The sequence below is a fragment of the Arachis hypogaea genome, chromosome 17 (genome assembly GCF_003086295.3).
Source record: "Arachis hypogaea cultivar Tifrunner chromosome 17, arahy.Tifrunner.gnm2.J5K5, whole genome shotgun sequence".
NCBI classification, from domain to species: domain Eukaryota; kingdom Viridiplantae; phylum Streptophyta; class Magnoliopsida; order Fabales; family Fabaceae; genus Arachis; species Arachis hypogaea.
In genome coordinates, this window is record NC_092052.1 from 2,841,564 (window position 1) to 2,860,583 (window position 19,020).

The window sequence follows — 19,020 nt, forward strand, 5'->3', positions numbered from 1 at the left end:
ATTTCCAAGCATATCTTCGATCTTAGAAAACCTGTCCTCAGAAGGTGGGTTAGAAGTGGGGTGATGAGGCTGATTGTTTTGATTTTGATATGGTGGTTGGGAATAACTGTTTTGTGTGGTCTGATATGGTCTTTGGTTGGAGTGTTGGTGAGTGGAGTTGTTATAATGGTTTGGATTGTGAGGTATGTGATTTTGGTTTTGATTTTGTTGGTTTTTCCACTCAAAGTTTGGGTGGTTGTTCCAACCAGGATTGTAGGTCTTGGAATAAGGGTCATGCTCTTGTCTTGCAGAATTTTCAATGTAGTTGACTACTTCTTCCTCTGTATTTGACTCTTCTTGTGCTGATGATTGGGTATGGATTGCTGCTACTTGGCTTGCCTCCATCTTCTTTGTGAGATCCGTCAATTGCTTGGCAATCAACTTGTTCTGAGCCAAAATTACATCCATGTTGTTCAGCTCCATGACTCCTCTGTTGTTGCTTCTCTCAGAGGTATAAAAATACTCATTGTCAACCACTATTTCTATGACATCAATGGCTTCTTCAATGGTCTTCTTCTTGTTAAGGGAGCCTCCAGAAGAGTGGTCTATAGCTTTCTTGGATTCATATGACAGTCCTTCATAAAAGATATGCAATTGTACCCATTCATTGAACATATCAGGGGAGCATTTCCTTGTCAAATCTTTGAATCTCTCCCAAGCTTCATATAAGGTTTCACCATCCTGCTGTCTGAATGTCTGAACCTCTGCTCTCAGCCTATTGACTCTTTGTGGAGGATAGAACCTTGCCAAGAATTTGTTGACTACATCTTCCCAAGTTGTGAGGCTCTCCTTCGGAAATGATTCTAGCCACTTGGATGCTTTCTCCCTTAGGGAGAAGGGGAACAAAAGCAACCTATAGGCATCAGGGTGAACTCCATTTGACTTTACTGTGTCACAGATCCTTAAGAATGTAGTGAGATGCTGATTAGGATCTTCCTGGGCACTTCCTCCAAAAGAATAATTGTTTTGAACCAGTGTGATAAGCTGTGGCTTTAATTCAAAATTGTTAACATGGATGGTTGGCTTTTGAATGCTGCTACCACAGTTTCCTAGGTTTGGATTGATGTAAGATCCTAGAACTCTCCTCTCTTGTCCAGCAGGGTTGGCTGCACCTCCTCTGGCATGATTGTTCACCTTGATGCCATGGCATCTTAGCCTAGTTTTACTAGTCTATTTCTTTGTTTTCATTGGGTTTTATGCACTTTCTTGAGTTACAAGTAAGCCATTTGGGTAAAAATTCATGTGTACTTGGATTCAGTCAACCATGAGTGAATTGATGTATTTTCATGAGGTTTTATGCTATAATTGCTTATATGTCAAGGATAAGAAGAAGTCTCATAATTTTAGCATAGCTTTGATACATTTGTTGATTGATGATAGGTGAACAAAAGGCATGGAGGAAGGTTGAAGAAAGGGGATGGCAGGAATGGAAATAAAGGCAGCATTGAGAAGATCACGTTTGAGTTCATGTTTGCCTCAAACGTGAATGACAGTACAGCCACCCTGGAGGAGCTCAACGTTTGCGCCAACGTTTGCCTCAAACGTGAGGTCAAACGTTGGCTTAAGAATACCCTGGAGGAGGAGCCACGTTTGCGCCAACGTTTTCCTCAAACGTGAGGTCAAATGTTAGCTGATGATTGCCTTGGGGAGGATCACGCTTGAGCTCACGTTTGACCTCAAACGTAAACTTAAACGTGAGTGACAGCAACCACCCGTTCTGCATAATGCCATCACACGAAGACGTTTGAGTCAACGTTTGCCTCAAACGTTGACTCAAACGTGAATGATCCCAAAGTCCAAAGTACAAACGGATTTCTTCTCAAGACCAAAAGCAATCAACAGAGACTATCTTCAACCCAATTCCATCAAGGCCAAAGGCCCAAATTCAAGGCTTAATGATCATTAGAAGAGAGTGTATAAATAGCTTAGTATTTAAGTTTTAGGAGAGCTTTTCTTTTAGAATTTTTACTTGACTTACAGAGGGGAGCTTTTCTTTAGAATTTTTCACTGGACTTTTGGTGGAGAGCTCACTTTGATTTTTCATTGTTGCTATTGAGATTTAGAGTTTTCTGGAGAATTGGGAAGGAGATTGAATTCTCTTCCTCTGGGTTTTCTTGTTTTCTTTTCTACATACTTTGCTTGAGTCTTGGGTGTTGAAAATTGAGGAAATTTTGTCTCAATCTCACCTTGAGATCTCTCTCTGTTTTCATTTTACTGCACCATTTGAGAAATTGAGATTTGAGTTTACTTCTTCTACTGTTTGATCTTTAATTCTCATGCAATTGATTTTTGAATTAGATCAAAGAAGGCAGTGAGATCTAGACTTGGTTTTCTAGTCTCTTGACCCCTGAGATATGCATTTTCTCTTTAGTTCATTTGCTGAATGCTTCTTCAAGCTGATTTACTTTTCTGTTTGAGATCTACTTCAACTCAATTCATCTTTTACTCCTCTGCTTGTTGCAATTTACTTTTCCTTGTTTAATTTCTGCAATCCCTGCTCCCTGACCCATTTACGATTCAAGCAATTTACCTTTCTTGCACTCTAAGCTTCTACAATTTACATTTCTTGCGTTCTAAGTTTCTGCTATTTACTTTACTTGTTCTTTAAGATTCAGCCCATTTACTTATTATGCACTTTAAATTCTTGTCAATTCCCCCTTTCCTTTTAAATTTCATGCAATTTAATTCTTGTCAGACACAAATCACTCAAATCAACTTCTGTTTGCTTGACTAAATCAACCCCAAGCCAGGAGAACCACGAAGAAGAGGCTGCAGAAAAGCCTGAAAGTAAGAAGAAAGAAGACAATCCTAGTCCATCCTCACCAAAGCCAGTCTTGAAGCCTTACGTGGCAAAGGCACCATATCCACAAAGGTTAAGGAAGGATGGGAAGGATAGCCAGTTTTTCAGATTCTTGGAGATCTTCAAAAAGCTCCAAATCAATATACCATTTGCTGAAGCGTTGGAACAAATGCCCCTCTACGCCAAATTCTTGAAGGAACTCATGATAAGAAAAAGAAACTGGAGAGAAAAAGAAACTGTTGTGCTAACAGAGGAGTGTAGTGCTATCATACAAAAGAAACTCCCCCAGAAAATGAAAGACCCAGGGAGTTTTCAAATCCCCTGCATCATAGGGGACATCAACATTGAGAAGGCCCTGTGCGACTTGGAAGCTAGCATCAATCTCATGTCCTTGAACATGATGAGGAGAATGAGGATTGAGGAAGCCAAACCAACAAGAATGGCACTCCAACTGGCTGACAGAACATTCAAGTTCCCACATGGAGTAGTGGAGGACTTATTAATAAAGGTGGGGGAATTCATTTTCCCAGCTGACTTTGTTGTGATGGATATAGAAGAAGAAGCTAACACTTCAATCATCCTAGGAAGGCCATTCTTAGCTACTGCTGGAGCCATTATTGATGTGCAAAAAGGGGAACTAGTCTTGAGATTACATAAGGAGAAGATGGTCTTCAATGTCTTCAAGGCAATGAGCTACCCCAAGGAATCAATAGGAGAATGTATGATGGTGGACACCATAGAACAGATAGTTCAAGGGGTTTTGGAAGAAGAGCAATGTGGGGGAACTATGGAATTGGAACAACAAATACCACATGGAGAACTACCACAAGAAACCATGGAGAGTTCAATCATGACAAACCACAAGGACAGTAATCAAAGAGAGATACCTAAACTGGAGCTGAAGACCCTACCTCCAAGCTTGAAATATGCATATTTGGGTGAGAACAACACTTACCCTGTGATCATCAACTCAAGCTTGAGCGAGCAGCAAGAAGAAGAACTTATCCAAGTGCTGAAACAACACAAAGATGCCATAGGCTGGACGCTCACAGACACATTTTCCTTGAATTTCCTCCCAGGAGAGCCCGATAAAGCTCTTGGGCAAGAGCCTAGCTTTGAAAATTTTGCCTTGTCTCCCCTTCAAGTGTAGTGCTCGGTTCTTGGTAGAGAGCCTAGCTTTGGCTTTCCGATTTCCTTTGTCTTTAATGTAGCGCTCTTGGCAAGAGCTTTGGGCTCTTGTTCTTGAGTGTTGCTACGCTTTTCATTCCTTAGGCCATGCTTTTCTTTATTTCTTCAATTTCTTCACCTACAAGTAATCAAAACAACCTATCAAAGTATCAACAAATTCACAAGGTTTAAAATTCATATAAAATTCAATTAATTCAAGCTTAAACCTCATGATTTTATGCCAATTAAAGGGTGGTTGATTGATTCAAATAAACCATGCAATTCCACTCCAAATTACTAACTTACAATGTAAGAAAGTGCATAAAAACTAATGAAACAAGTGAAATTAGCTTGAAAAGTAGGCATATAATGACTTGTCATCAATTCTCCCATGTAATTCACCTCTTCCATTGCAGGATTCTCAGGGTTATAATTTTCTCCTTCAGATGAGGCTTCTTTAGTATTGCCGGATGCAGCTTGCAATCCAGTTAGATTCTGAGAAATCATATTGACTTGTTGAGTCAATATTTTGTTCTGAGCCAATATGGCATTCAGAGTATCAATCTCAAGAACTCTTTTCTTTTGAGTCATCCCATTATTCACAGGATTTCTTTCAGAAGTGTACATGAATTGGTTATTTGCAACCATCTCAATGAGTTCCTGGGCTTCTGTAGGGGTTTTCTTCAGATGAAGAGATCCACCAGCAGAGCGGTCCAATGACATCTTGGACAATTCAGACAGACCATCATAGAATATACATAAGATGCTCCATTCTGAAAGCATGTCAGAAGGACACCTTCTGATCAATTGCTTGTATCTTTCCCAAGCTTCATAGAAGGATTCACCTTCCTTCTGTCTGAAGGTTTGGACTTCCACTCTGAGCTTGCTCATCTTTTGAGGTGGAAAGAATTTGGCCAAGAAAGCATTGACCAACTTTTTCCAAGAGTTCAGGCTTTCCCTAGGTTGTGAGTCCAACCATATCCTAGCTCTGTCTCTTACAGCAAAGGGGAAAAGCATAAGTTTGTAGACCTCGGGATCAACCCCATTGGTCTTAACAGTGTCACAGATTTGCAAGAATTCAGCTAAGAACTGATGAGGATCTTCCAATGGAAGTCCATGAAACTTGCAATTCTGCTGCATTAGAGAAACTAATTGAGGCTTAAGCTCAAAGTTGTTTGCTCCAATTGCAGGAATTGAGATGCTTCTTCCATAGAAGTTGGAAGTTAGTGCAGTAAAGTCACCAAGCATCTTCCTTGCATCTCCACCATTGTTGACAGGTTCGGCTGCCATGTCTGTTTTCTCTGCTTCTTTTTCGAAAATTTGTGTTAGGTCCTCTTCGGAGTGTTGTGCTTTGTTTTCTCTTAGCTTCTTCTTTAGAGTCCTTTCAGGTTCAGGATCAACTTCAACAAGAACGTCTTTATTCCTGTTCCTGCTCATACGAAAAAGAAGAGAAAAGAAAAGAAGAGGAATCCTCTATGTCACAGTATAGAGATTCCTTTATGTGAGTAGATGAATAAAAGAATAAGAATGAAGAAAGAAGAAGAAGAATTCGAACACAGAGAGAGGGGGGTTCGAATTATGAGAAGAGAAGTGTTAGTAAATAAATGAAATAAATAGAAAGAGAGAGGAGAGAGAGAGAATTCGAATAATAGAAGAAAAAAAGGGAAAATATTTTTGTTTTTATTTTGTTTATTAAGTTAGTTTCGAAAATTTGAAAAAGAAATATAAGAAAATTAAAAACTAAAACAATTAGTTAATTAAAAAGATTTTTAAAAAAGTGGTTAGTGATTTTCGAAAATGAGAAGTGGAAAAGTAGTTAGGTGGTTTTGAAAAAGATAAGAAATAGTAAACTTTTTAAAATTAAAACAAACAAGTCAAGTAGTTAGTTGAAAAAGATTTGAAAATAAATTTTGAAAAAATAAGAAGTTAGAAAAAGATTTTGAAATTAAAATTTTAAAAAGATATGATTGAAACTTATTTTGAAAAAGAATTGAAAAAGAAATTAAAAGGATTTGCTTTTAAAATTAAAGTTGATGACTTGACTAACAAGAAACTAAAAGATATGATTCTAGAACTTAAAGATTGAACCTTTCTTAACAAGAAAGTAACAAACTTGAAATTTTTGAATCAAAACATTAATTGTTAGTAAAGTTTTCGAAAATATGAAATAAAAATAAGAAAAAGATTTTTGAAAAATTAGTTTTAAAATTTTCGAAAATATTAAAAGAAAAATGAAAAAGATTTTGAAAAATTTTAAGAATGAAATTCGAAAATCATAAAAAAAAATGAAAAAGAATTGTTTTTGAAAAAGATTTGAAAAGATAAAGTTTTTAAATTGAAATTTTGACTTGACTAACAGGAAACAACTAAATTTTAAAAATTTTTGACCAAGTCAACTCAAAATTTCGAAAATTTTGAAAAGAATAAGGAAACGATATTTTTTTTTTTTTACTTTTGAATTTTTAATGAGGAGAGAGAAAAACAACAAAATGAAACAATGCATAAAAATTTAAGATCAAAATAAATAATGCATACACTTTGAATATCAAGATGAACACCAAGAACACTTTGAAGATCATGATGAACATTAAGAACATATTTTGATTGTGTGCGTTTCTTTATAGAATAGATTTCCTATTGTAATTTGGGTTGCTACTTGCTAATATATTCATCATGAATGTACACATAGAAGAAAGAAGATAACATATTAACGAAGAATATAGTAGAGACTATAAAGTAAATACCAGAGATGCTGGAATGATTAACATTTTTTCCTATTTATATTTTACATATTTAAATTAATACTAGAAAATCCATTTTTTTATGCTAAAAGTATTATTTCCTAACATTTTTCTATGGCAAGCTGCCAACTCATATGTAATAATGCAAATTAGTAGCTTTTCAAATTGATTGTTGGCCAAAATGTCTCTAAATTCAAAAGAAGAGTTAAATCATAGGGAAAATAAAATAAGTTTAATTTTTGTACAGAAACTAAAAGAATAATGATTAGAGAATGAATATTATGACTTTTATTTTGATAATATCATTCTTTTTTATATAAATTTATACAAATATACAATGCAAAAAAATCATGTGGCATCATGTGTGAAATGACATCACTAAAAATAGGAGTGGCAATATCATTTTTCTAATTACAATTATAATATCCTATAATAATCACCATTGTCAACTTTCTATCACAGCATTCATCCATTATTGGCTGCTTTTATGTTAACATTATCAACCCGAGTACTGATTGATTAATATTTTAATTTAATTTCTAATCCAAATAATAACAACAATAAATATAAACTCGTAATTTAAAATTCAGAAACGATTGTTCATGAAATAATAAACACAATCTGCTTAAAAATTAAAGGAGTTCACTGCTATTAAAACTTCAAAACAGGTCACTAAGTGCAAATTAATAATAAAGTACTAGGCACTCTGCAGATCTTAATTGGAGTTTGGTTTTTGGAACTTGTCCCAGATGAGATTCCCAAGAACAAACTAGAAATTCTAAGGTTTTTCTTTTAAAAATCCTCTTGGATTTTCCTTTGCAACAACTTCTTCGGCAAGCACATTTGCATAAATCTGCATAAGTTCGCAGGAGACACAAATTTAAAGGAAAGTTATGGAAATTTCAGAATTACGAACTCAAATAGTTGGTCACTTCGTTTTGTTTATTTAGAAATTAAAACAACAAAAATCATGGCTACTCTAATGTCAAATAATACTATGTCCATGACAGATTGATCACTTGAAAGCTATTACGGCATAATTGCACCAAGGTTTACGTTAATGTTATTGCAACTTTTGTTTCAGATTTCATTTCATCAGCCTTAAAAATAACTCTGTTAGTTGCATTTGTAGAGTTGAGATGGAAAGACTTAGGCATTTATTGATACAACTTGGATAAATGTTTCCATGCATTTTATAATTAAAATGGGACCACTGACCTTTCACTCCATATCCAGTGATTCTTTCTACAGTAAGCTCAATCTTGGTAGTATAATTTCAGGCGGATATAGATGATATTTTTTTATGTTGCAATTATAATAAATCAGATCAATGAATACTAGAGTGAACAAATGCATTCTTGTCTTTATGAAATGGAGAAGTAGCTCATCAATTAGCAAAACTAAACACACAAGTAGACATGAATCTAACCTTTTTCACATATCCTCTATGTGACTAAGTCGATTTGATATGCTAATGACCACACTAAGACTTTCATCCTGAAAAATAATAATTAAAATAAGCAAAAAAAAAAAAAAAGAGAGAAGTACAAATTGAACAGCATTTAGATTACTAACCTTCCAGAGGGATTTTCAAGCGCTAAAATAGCATTCATGGTCTCTATACTTGGAAGTAAAAGATTATAATATCTCATAAATGTCTCGTGAAGTTCTTCAGGAGAATTCGCCTGCAAAAGAATTAATCAATATGAAAAAAGTAACCTATCATAGAGAAACATATTCAAAATTTTAATTACCTCTTTCCATTTATTAAAGTTTCCATGCTGGATGCAGTTCCGATAGAATGTGAGTACACTATAGTCGTCGTCAAAAATCTTAGCTTTGCTGCGTATGCTCTTCTTGTAGACTTCAGTTAAACATGCATCGTTATGATTATAATCCCATTTCCGAAATTGAGAACAAAGTATAATCTCGTCATTCGGTGTTTGTCCGTGAGGATAAAACAGCCATTGGAGTGCTTCCAAAAAGTTTATTCTTCTGTTTACATTCCAGAAGAGAACCGGATCCAGAGCCCATTCGATTCTTAGGGCGTATTGCCTACATGGAAGTTATTTCAAGTTAAGGTTTCTCTCATAATAAGGAATTAAGAACGAAGGAACGAAAATGCCCTCCTAAACACGTATCACATCATTTAAACTTATTAGAGGAAAAAAAAAGAAAATACCTCGTATGGAGCTCGAGTTGACGGAAGCATAACTCGTCAACCTCTGCAGGTATACAATATTGTTGGTTTGGGAATTTCACAACTTGCTCTATGATGAGCTGCAACATTTGGACATCAGTAGATAGCATCCTATCCAAATCAGCACGTCCATCTTGCTCCACCATATCGGTGAGAATACCACATACTTGTGTATCGCACTTTTTAACTTTGATGCCATATGTCAAAGTTAAATTCCCATGATATTGTCTCTGGAGATGCAATTTCTTTAAACCTTCAAAAATAGGTTTAAAGATCAACATGAAATCTTCTTTGATTGTTTTCCACCAACTACTTGCATCCCAATTATCCTTCAGAATTGATTTGGTCTTTAGCCAAGAAGCTAAATTCAATTCGTAGCAATCTGAAATGATCCTTTTTTGTGAGGAATCTAGGAAATTCATTCTCAAGAAAATATTCTTGTCGTAAATAGTACATTCTAGTTGTCTTTCAAACCAACGCCTTAATTTATCATGGTCATTGTTTTCAGAAAATTGACGGACCGTCACCCGGTATGGAAGAAAGGAAGGCAGATCTGAAAATCCACTTTCTCCTAATGTGGTATCACTAGACCCTTGCTCGTAATTGTAATAAAAGTCACCATTTTCAAGTGTTAAAGACATGGCGTGCTTTCTACCTAAGTTAAAAAAACATGACATCAAAAGAAAATTATAATCATTAAGACTCAAGCAATTTTTTAATTTGTAACTTAACTACTTCGCAAACAAGCATCTAATAGCTTCGATGATAAATCATAGTTTTTTATTGTTGATGGCGAGTCATCACTGAGAGCCAAAATATGCCGGATTATGGCGTATTGCATTGCAGGAAATGGCAGATGGCCTAAAAAATACATGTATGCACAAAAAAGAAGAAAAACTGCACATGTAATAAATTATAAAATCTAATTAATATAAGCAATTATCTACTGACAAGACATGCAATTAATTCAGCAAATTTAACAAATAAACATAACATCAAGTCATAACACACCAAAAAATATTAGACATAGAACTTAAATGCCAATTATGGCACAGTCAAATACTAAAAACTCAACAAAAAAATATTGGTTGTCTTGAAGTAGACATAATGAACCTATGTAAATTGAAAAAAAGAACACAAAAAGAAAGGAACGAACAAAATCCTCAAGGCCATATCGCCATGGCGCTGTTGTACCCACCATTTTAAAACACAGATAAATACCCTACAGTGTAGTGGATATATAGGCGCAAAAGGTTCAGGGACAATTTTGGAATTAAGAAGAATCAGAGAGTGGAAAATTTGGAAAAATTGAGTGGGTCCTCGAGTATTGATAACTTGGGTCTTGGGGAGACATTGAGAGAAGGGGAATGCCATGCTAACCTGTGGGTGTGTGCATAGCGCGTGTAATTGCTATCGGGGAAAGAGGGGTGTAAGGGTAGGAAAGGAAAGGCGAGCTGAATTTGGGAATTGGCTTGGAGAGTGGGGTTGCTATAGCCTATAGGGCCCTATTTCTGTTGGATTGTTGCTGAGATCTAGACTCATCAGGGTGAATAACACTATTATACTACTCCTTCTAGTTTCTATGTTTGGTTTCTTACAATTTGGCACCAGAGCCCTTGTTCTTGAAGCTTTGTGAGCTTTCTTTTTAGCGCTGCCTTGGAGGAAAGGATGAATACGTTAAAGACGGAGTTCGATGAGATGATGTGACTCTTGAAGGGTCAGAGGGCGACTAAAAGGGTAAACTTGAAGGACCGATTGAATTGGGTCCAAGGCATTCAAAGGAGGGGCATGACTCCCCACATCGCTACAAAGCTCATCCCAACTCTCACTCCCATCTCTGAAAGTAGTGATATTACCCCATTCCCGCGGAGTGCCTTTCACAGGGTTATTCTCGGGGAAGCCAAATGTCACACTCGTCGCTCCAGCAGCTTTTTTGTTAAGGCCCCAGCTCTTAGCCCAGCTCTTCTCCACCAGCTACCTTTATCAGCTGCTATGGTTCCCTTTCCGAATGCAAATGTCTATCTCTTTGCGGCCACAACCTATTCTAATAGGACCCATATTCAATTTCTTAAGGTAGCGTTTGGTAAGGAGTATTGGGACTGAGATATTAATGACGTCAGAACTTTAAAAATATTCTACAAAATTTCACAGAATAAACAATGAGCTAATAATCTACTGCACATCACCTTATTAGAGGCAAATCGTGACGGCGAACTAGACGCGAGCAGAGGCAGACGACAAACAAGAGGGGAACAGAGGTCAGGACAAACAAGAGGCAAGCAGAGGCAGACACGAACAAGAGGCGAACCACCAGCGGCGACGACGAGGGTGGAAGGCTCGAGGCTGCGTCTTTGAGGAGTGCGTGAGCCAGCTTGCGGCGTTGATACTACAGGAAAAACGCTAGTTACTGTCGGATATTATCCGACAAAGAAAATCTCTTTTTATTATTATTAGGAAATCTTTTTAGAAACTGTTTATTTATTAAACAACTACAGATTTTGCAATTGAAAAAAAAAACTAGTATTGAATTTTAAAAAATATTATTTTTATGAAAAATTTTGTAATTCAATTGATCGACCACTAATATATAAATATTATTAAAAAAATTTTAAATAAAACAAATTCAAAATCATTGAAAAAAATTAGTCTATCCATAATAGAAGAAGAGATGAGATTATACGAAAAATGTAATTAATTCTTTCTTTTGTACGAGTTATTGCTTATTGCTTATCTGTCAAAAGTTTTGAGTTTAATATTGATATTTTAGCAACAAATCCAATAAATCTAAGTGTAGTGCTTGGGGTATTGGTTTTTTTTTTTTTTTAAAGGGAGTGTGTGCGAGTTGTTTATTTTAACGGAAAAAATTGGTTCCGACACCAACAAAAAATTTATTTGATGAATTTAGGTTTTTTAAATAAAAAAAAATTTACTATCAAATAATCCCATGCTAAATCCAACGATATATAATTAAAATTTCATTTTTCTAAAGTTGATATCTGTTTAGATATATTAGTATAAAATTCGGGCTATGCCCAGACTAAATACTATTCCTTTATAAAATTTATTGATACTTATTTATTAATATTAATAATTATTATTTTTAAGTATATCATATCTTTCATTGTAATATGTCTTTTATCATCAAAAATTTGAATAAAATAAAAAAATATTTAATCTATTATTTGTCATGATAATAAATAAGATAGTAAATTTTATTTATTTGTTTAATTATTCAGTAGAGGATTTTTATATAATATCTAAAAATAGAAAAATAAAAACACTACCTATTTTAATAGTAATAATATAAATCATCGTCATCACATACACAAATCTTAAAATTAAAAAAGTTAAAAACAATAAACAATTAGATATGAGATCAAATATCATTTTTTTATTATATAAGAAGGATTATATTATTAACAACAAAAAAGACTAATAACTATAAAAAAAATAGTGGAGCAGCGAAAAGCAAATAATTTTAATGCGATTCAATCTTTATATGTTCTTCGAGTCTCTGCCTATTTGATAATTCATAATTTTTATTAACATTTAAATTTAACTTATTATATATATATAAATTTGTTACAAATTTTTCGTATTCATGAGTTACAATTATTTCATAAGTATATTGTGAGTTAAATGACATTTAATTATTTATTTTACCAACCTAAACGAGTAGTTATTTCTTTTATAAATAAAATCTTAAAATTCTATCTTTGAAAATTAATTTATACTACATCGAAAAAACTTTTACAATTTGTACCATCTTAAATAAAATATTTATATTAAAAATTATTTGATTAAATGTTGTTTAGACTAAAAAACATTTTTAAAAAAAATATTTGTTAAAATCCGTTTCGTTGAATTTTTCTTATTTTTTAGATGAATTAGACATTATTATTATTATGCATTAATATATTCTATTTAATTATCGTAAACTTAAATCCAATCTGAATGATCTTTGTTATTTAGGTATATTCTTGTACATAAGTTAAATATGATATCAATATTGTCACTTACACACAAAACTTTAACACTAAATATTCTTAAAATCTGAAAAATTATAAATTATATTTTTTAAATATATCATCTTATTGTAAAAAATAAATTTAAAAAGGTAATAATATATATATATATATATATATATATATATATATATATATATATATTATATCCTATTAATAAATTACACTTCATTGTGATTTTAAATAACATTATTTAAAAATATTTACTTTTTCAATGTCCTATAAAAAAATATTCCAACACAAATTATATGACAATAAATTTTTTAATCATAATTGATTTTCTAAAATTACATTTATACCAACATGTGTTGTCTATCTTAAAATACTTTTACATATGAATTGTTGCATAAGTTTATTGACCTCTCTGCAAAGTAATTAGAGAATGAAATATTAAATAAATATAAATACCAACTCAAAAGAAAAGAATTATTTCTAATAATTAAATTTCAATTCAATTTGCATTTAAAAGTTGAAATAAAAACCATATCGAAAAATAAAAACACTATCATAAAACTATTTTCTTTAATAACTTGCACAATATGGTACAATTTTACAAATTTACGTATATTTTTTTTAAGATAAAAAACTCTTTAATTAAATAAAATTAACAGAGTTGTCATTTACACAAAATGTTTATTGGTGTACTTTTGCTGGCAGTTAGCATCAAATGCAGATTTATTATTTTGATTGGCTACCTTTAGCTAGCCAAGATGCCAAATAATCATAATTCAAATCGTTATCTATTAAGTAAATGAGATGAGAAGTAGACTATAAAAAATAACAAATGGATAACAATTAAAAGCAGAAGACAAATACAAATGTTTGTATCTAAGAACACGGTCTCTTATTACATATCTTAACACAAATATATGCTTTCAAATTATTTTCTTGCTTTTTTTTTATATGTTTAATTTACCAAAACTAAAAGGCAGTTAGTAAAATTAGTTCCACAAAATACATCCAACGATAAATTGATACAAAAAGATAACCTAAACTAAGAGAACAACAAAAAAAATAGTTACATCAGTTGTTCTAGACAAACTATCCATACAACAGATAACAACCCGAGCATTGAATTAAGATCCTGCAAACAAACAATCACGGATTTGCAGCCTCAAAATCTTCTAATCACTACACACCGACCCTGCGGCATACATACTTAATGTCCATTTCTTTTTAAATCTGAATCTCTCCCAAATTCTTCTGTAATGATGAACCTCCTTAAGAATTTCTTCTATTTTTATCTCCTGATTTCTAAAAATACTATTATTTTCTATGCTTTTTACTAATTAAATCCACCATATAATATGTTATGCCTTTTAATATTTGGTGTATATCATGGAGAATAAAAAGAAAAATAATAGCTTTAAAAAAAAAGAAAAAATTACCTTCTCAATTAATTTGGTTAATTAAACTAATATTATAAAAGTAGAAAATAAATGTAACACTAACCTCTTTTGAAGAAAAATGGACATCCTCCTAAATCTAAGCTTTTTTTTACCAAATAATTGCATCAAAGCAAACAAATGAATGAAAATATTAAAGTCAACTTTAATTCACATTATTTCATACGTATGTCAAAATTATGCAATAATAAATAGGTACTAATAAGAGCATTTTTATTAAAGGGTGTAGATAAAAAAATATTATGTGACTTGAGAATAATAAATTCCTTTTTCCACAAAAATGAAACATAGAGATACTGAATAGAAAAAATATTTTTAAATTCAATTAATTTTTTTCAACAAAATTCTTTAATTTCTTTTCTTTCAATTAATAATAATAATAATAATAATAATAATAATAATAATAATAATAAATAATAATAATAACACCTTATGCTTCCCATAAGTTGGCACTTGACAACAGGGTGAAATTGACCCAGGATATTTGTCATCGATTTACTCTATTGCAGTCTTAAATTTTTGTTGATTCTTTGTTTTATTTTTGAATTTCCAACTGCAATATGCGTTTTTGACTATACACATGCATATTTGTGTCATTATAATAATTTTAAGCATCAACTGTATTTTTAAAACAAATAAATAAAAAACAAAAATAATGAACACCAAAAAAGAAAATATATTATTAATTAGATGGCATCCTAAACAAAATGATATAACTATAGCAGCATTTCTCACATAATTCATATATAAACTCCATATGTCCACAATATGGAATGATTTAAAATTGAGGCTGATAATTCAATCATTTCCATTTAAAGATGGAAAAGAATAGCATATTTCCAAGTGAACTTCTCTAATACTGATTATATTAAAGGTTCACAATTTAACTTAGTATTGAAAAAAAGATCGTTAGTTGTAGTTGAGAAAGAAAGAATATGAGGTTTATCTCCTAAAGCAGCAAAATGAAAATTATTATGGTCACGTCCTCCTCTTCTTCCTTGGATTCGGCCATATTGACAATATCAATGGCCTTGCACTCTCTTTTTGGATTCTCTTCTGTATTGCTTGGGAGAGTACTAGGAGGAGTTTCAGTGATTTTCTTACTCAGCTGGCCCACTTGTGCCTCCAAATTTCTAATGGAGGACCTTGTTTCACTCATAAAACTTAAAGTGGCCTTAGACAGACCAGAGACTATATTTGCTAAGCTAGAGGGGCTCTACTCAGAATTCTCTGTCTGTTGCTGAGAAGATGATGGAAAAGGCTTGCTATTGCCGAACCTGTTTCTTCCATCATTATTAAAGCCTTGTTGAGGCTTTTGTTGATCCTTCCATGAGAAATTTGGATGGTTTCTCCATGATGAATTATAGGTGTTTCCATAAGGTTCACCCATGTAATTTACCTCTGCCATTGCAGGGTTCTCAGGATCATAGGCTTCTTCTTCAGAAGATGCCTCTTTAGTACTGTTGGATGCATTTTGCCATTCATTCAGACTTCGAGAAATCATGTTGACTTGCTGAGTCAACATTTTGTTCTAAGCCAATATGGCATTCAGAGCATCAATTTCAAGAACTCCCTTCCTCTGAGGCGTCCCATTATTCACGGAATTCCTCTCAGAAGTGTACATGAATTGATTATTTGCAACTATGTCAATAAGTTCTTGAGCTTCTGCAGGCGTTTTCTTCAGGTGAATGGATCCACCTGCAGAATGGTCCAGTGACATCTTGGAGAATTCAGATAGACCATAATAGAATATATCCAGAATGGTCCACTCTGAAAGCATGTCAGAAGGACACCTTTTGGTCATCTGTTTGTATCTTTCCCAAGCTTCATAGAGGGATTCACCTTCTTTTTGTTTGAAGGTCTGAACATCCACTCTAAGCTTGCTCAGCTTTTGAGGAGGAAAGAACTTATCCAAGAAGGCCGCGACCAGCTTATCCCATGAGTCTAGGCTATCTTTAGGTTGTGAGTCCAACCATGTTCTAGCTCTGTCTCTTACAGCAAAAGGAAAAAGCATGAGCCTGTAGACTTCAGGATCTACTCCATTAGTCTTAACAGTCTCACAGATCTGCAAGAACTCAGTTAAAAACTGATAGGGATCTTCTAATGGACGTCCATGAAACTTGCAGTTTTGTTGCATTAGAGCAACTAGTTGAGGCTTCAGCTCAAAATTGTTTGCTCCAATGGCAGGGATTGAGATGCTTCTTCCATCAAATTTGAAAGTAGGTGTAGTATAATCACCAAGCATCCTCCTTGCATTATTGTTGTTAGGTTCGGCTGCCATATCCTTTTCTTGTTCGAAAATTTCAGTAAGGTTGTCTCTGGATTGTTGTAATTTAGCTTCTCTTAGTTTCCTCTTCAGAGTCCTTTCAGGTTTAGGGTCAGCTTCAACAAAAATGTCTTTTTTCTTGTTCCTGCTCATATGAGAAAGAAGAGAACAGAAAAGGAAGAGAAATCCTCTATGTCACAGTATAGAGATTCCTTTATGTTAGTAGAAGAAGAAAGGAGTAGAAGCAGGAGAAGAGTTAAGAATCCAAATACAAGGGGGAGGATCGGTTCGAATTCTTGAGATGAGGAGAAGTGTTAGTAAATGAATAAATAAATAGAATAGGATGAGAGAAGGAGAAATTCTAAAATAAATTTTGAAAAAGAGTTAGTGATTTTCAAAAATTAGAAGAATAATTGAAATTAAAATTAAAAATTGAAGCAATTAGTTAATTAAAAAGAATTTTGAAAAAGAGGGAGATGATTTTCGAAAATTAGAGAGGGAAAAGTAGTTAGTTGGTTTTGAAAAAGATAAGAAACAAAAAGTCAATTAGTTAGTTGAAAAAGATTTAAAAATCAATTTTGAAAGATAAGAAGTTAGAAAAGATATTTTGAAATCAAATTTTTGAAAAAGATAAGATTTAAAAGATATAGTTGAAAAAGATATGATTGAAAAGATATTTTGAAAAAGATTTGATTTTTAAAATTAAAATTGATTACTTGACTAACAAGAAATTAAAAGATATGATTCTAGAATTTAAAGATTGAACCTTTCTTAACAAGAAAGTAACAAACTTCAAATTTTTGAATCAATCACATTAATTATTAGTAAAGTTTCAAAAATTTGAAATAAAATTAAGAAGAAAATTTTGAAAAATATTTTTACATTTTCGAAAAATAGAGAAAAAAATGAAAAAGAATTGATTTTTGAAAAAGTTTTGAAAAAGATAAGATTTTAAAAATTGAAATTTTGACTTGACTAACAAGAAATAACTAATTTTAAAAATTTTTTGACTAAGTCAACCCGAAATTTCGAAATTTATGGAAAAAAAAAGGAAAAGATTTTTTTTTATTTTTGAATTTTTTTATGAAGAGAAAGAAAAACACGAAAATGACTCGCAACATGAAAATTATGAATCAAAATACATGATGCATGCAAGAACACTATGAATGTCAAGATGAACACCAAGAACACTTTGAAGTTCATGATGAACATCAAGAACATATTTTTGAAAAAAAAATTTGATGCAAAGAAAACATGCAAGACAACAAACTTAGAAATCTTTCATGTTTAGACACTATGAATGTAAAAATGCACATGAAAAACATCATACAATACAAAATAATAAAATATGAGGATCAAACAAGAAGACTTACCAAGAACAACTTGAAGATCATGAAGAACACATGCATGAATTTTCGAAAAATGCAAGAATAAAGAGAAACATGCAATTGACACCAAACTTATAAATTGACACAAGACTCAAACAAGAAATATAAAATATTTTTTATTTTTATGATTTTATTAAATTTTTTTTCCGATTTTTTTTTCGAAATTTTATAGGAAAAAGAAAATAAGAAATTCAGAATTTTTAATAAGAATTCCAGGAATCTTTCAATGTTAGCCTAAAGCTCCAATTCAGGAGTTGGACATGGCTAATAGCCAGCCAGCTTTAGGATATAAATCAGGCATGCAACAGCTGATACTTCATCCAATTCTATATACATGCCTTTTATGTTGACAAGTTAAAGCCTCAATCCAAAGGAATTTGGATGTGGCTTTACAGCCAGCCAAGCTACAACATGTTACCATGAAACTCTAGAATTCATTCTTAAAAATTTTGAATGATTTTTGAAAACAGAGGAAAAAAAAAATTTTTTTGAAAGATTTTTGAAAATTTTTTGAAAATAAAACAAAAAGAAAATTACCTAATCTGAGCAACAAGATGAACCGTTAGTTGTCCAAACTCGAACAATCCCCGGCAACGGCGCCAAAAACTTGGTGCACGAAATCGTGATCTCTAACAATGACATTCAACTTGGCATGCGCATCTACTAACTCAGCACTTTCTTCACAACTTCGCACAACTAACCAGCAAGTGCACTGGGTCGTCCAAGTAATAAACCTTACGTGAGTAAGGGTCGATCCCACGGAGATTGTTGGTATGAAGCAAGCTATGGTCATCTTGTAAATCTCAGTTAGGCGGATAATAAATGGTTATGATGGTTTTTGAAAATAATAATAAATAAACAGAAAATAAAGATAGAAATACTTATGTAGAACATTGGTGAGAATTTCAGATAAGTGTATGGAGATGCTCTGTCCCTGTTGAATCTCTGCTTTCCTACTGTCTTCCTTCAATCCTTCTTACTCCCTTCC

General features: G+C 32.7%; 1 protein-coding gene and 2 non-coding genes across 3 annotated transcripts; 2 read left to right on the forward strand and 1 right to left on the reverse strand.

The window, feature by feature from the left end:
• Window positions 1-649: 649 nt before the first annotated feature.
• On the forward strand, window positions 650-756 carry LOC112768691 (small nucleolar RNA R71). The gene has a single exon (XR_003186091.1). It is a non-coding gene; the product is annotated as a small nucleolar RNA R71 (small nucleolar RNA).
• A 4,031-nt stretch (window positions 757-4,787) lies between these two features.
• On the forward strand, window positions 4,788-4,891 carry LOC112768674 (small nucleolar RNA R71). The gene has a single exon (XR_003186075.1). It is a non-coding gene; the product is annotated as a small nucleolar RNA R71 (small nucleolar RNA).
• Window positions 4,892-7,299: 2,408 nt separating this feature from the next.
• On the reverse strand, window positions 7,300-11,331 carry LOC112766745 (uncharacterized). Its single transcript, XM_072222165.1, has 6 exons — window positions 11,134-11,331; window positions 8,930-9,598; window positions 8,502-8,802; window positions 8,323-8,432; window positions 8,177-8,244; window positions 7,300-7,600 (listed from the first exon to the last, which is right to left on the reverse strand). Exons 2-5 carry the CDS (start codon window positions 9,586-9,588, stop codon window positions 8,193-8,195), a joined length of 1,122 nt encoding a protein of 373 aa, XP_072078266.1. The 5' UTR covers window positions 9,589-9,598; window positions 11,134-11,331; the 3' UTR covers window positions 7,300-7,600; window positions 8,177-8,192.
• Between the last annotated feature and the right edge of the window lie 7,689 nt (window positions 11,332-19,020).

Excerpts from the sequence above, each read along its gene's own strand:
- LOC112766745 (XM_072222165.1), bottom strand. The coding sequence starts at position 9,588 with ATGTCTTTAACACTTGAAAATGGTGACTTTTATTACAATTACGAGCAA. Across the intron at positions 8,803-8,929 it reads CAACTCGAGCTCCATACGAG|GCAATACGCCCTAAGAATCG; the intron begins GTATTTTCTTTT and ends ACTTCCATGTAG. Across the intron at positions 8,245-8,322 it reads CTTGAAAATCCCTCTGGAAG|GATGAAAGTCTTAGTGTGGT; the intron begins GTTAGTAATCTA and ends ATTATTTTTCAG.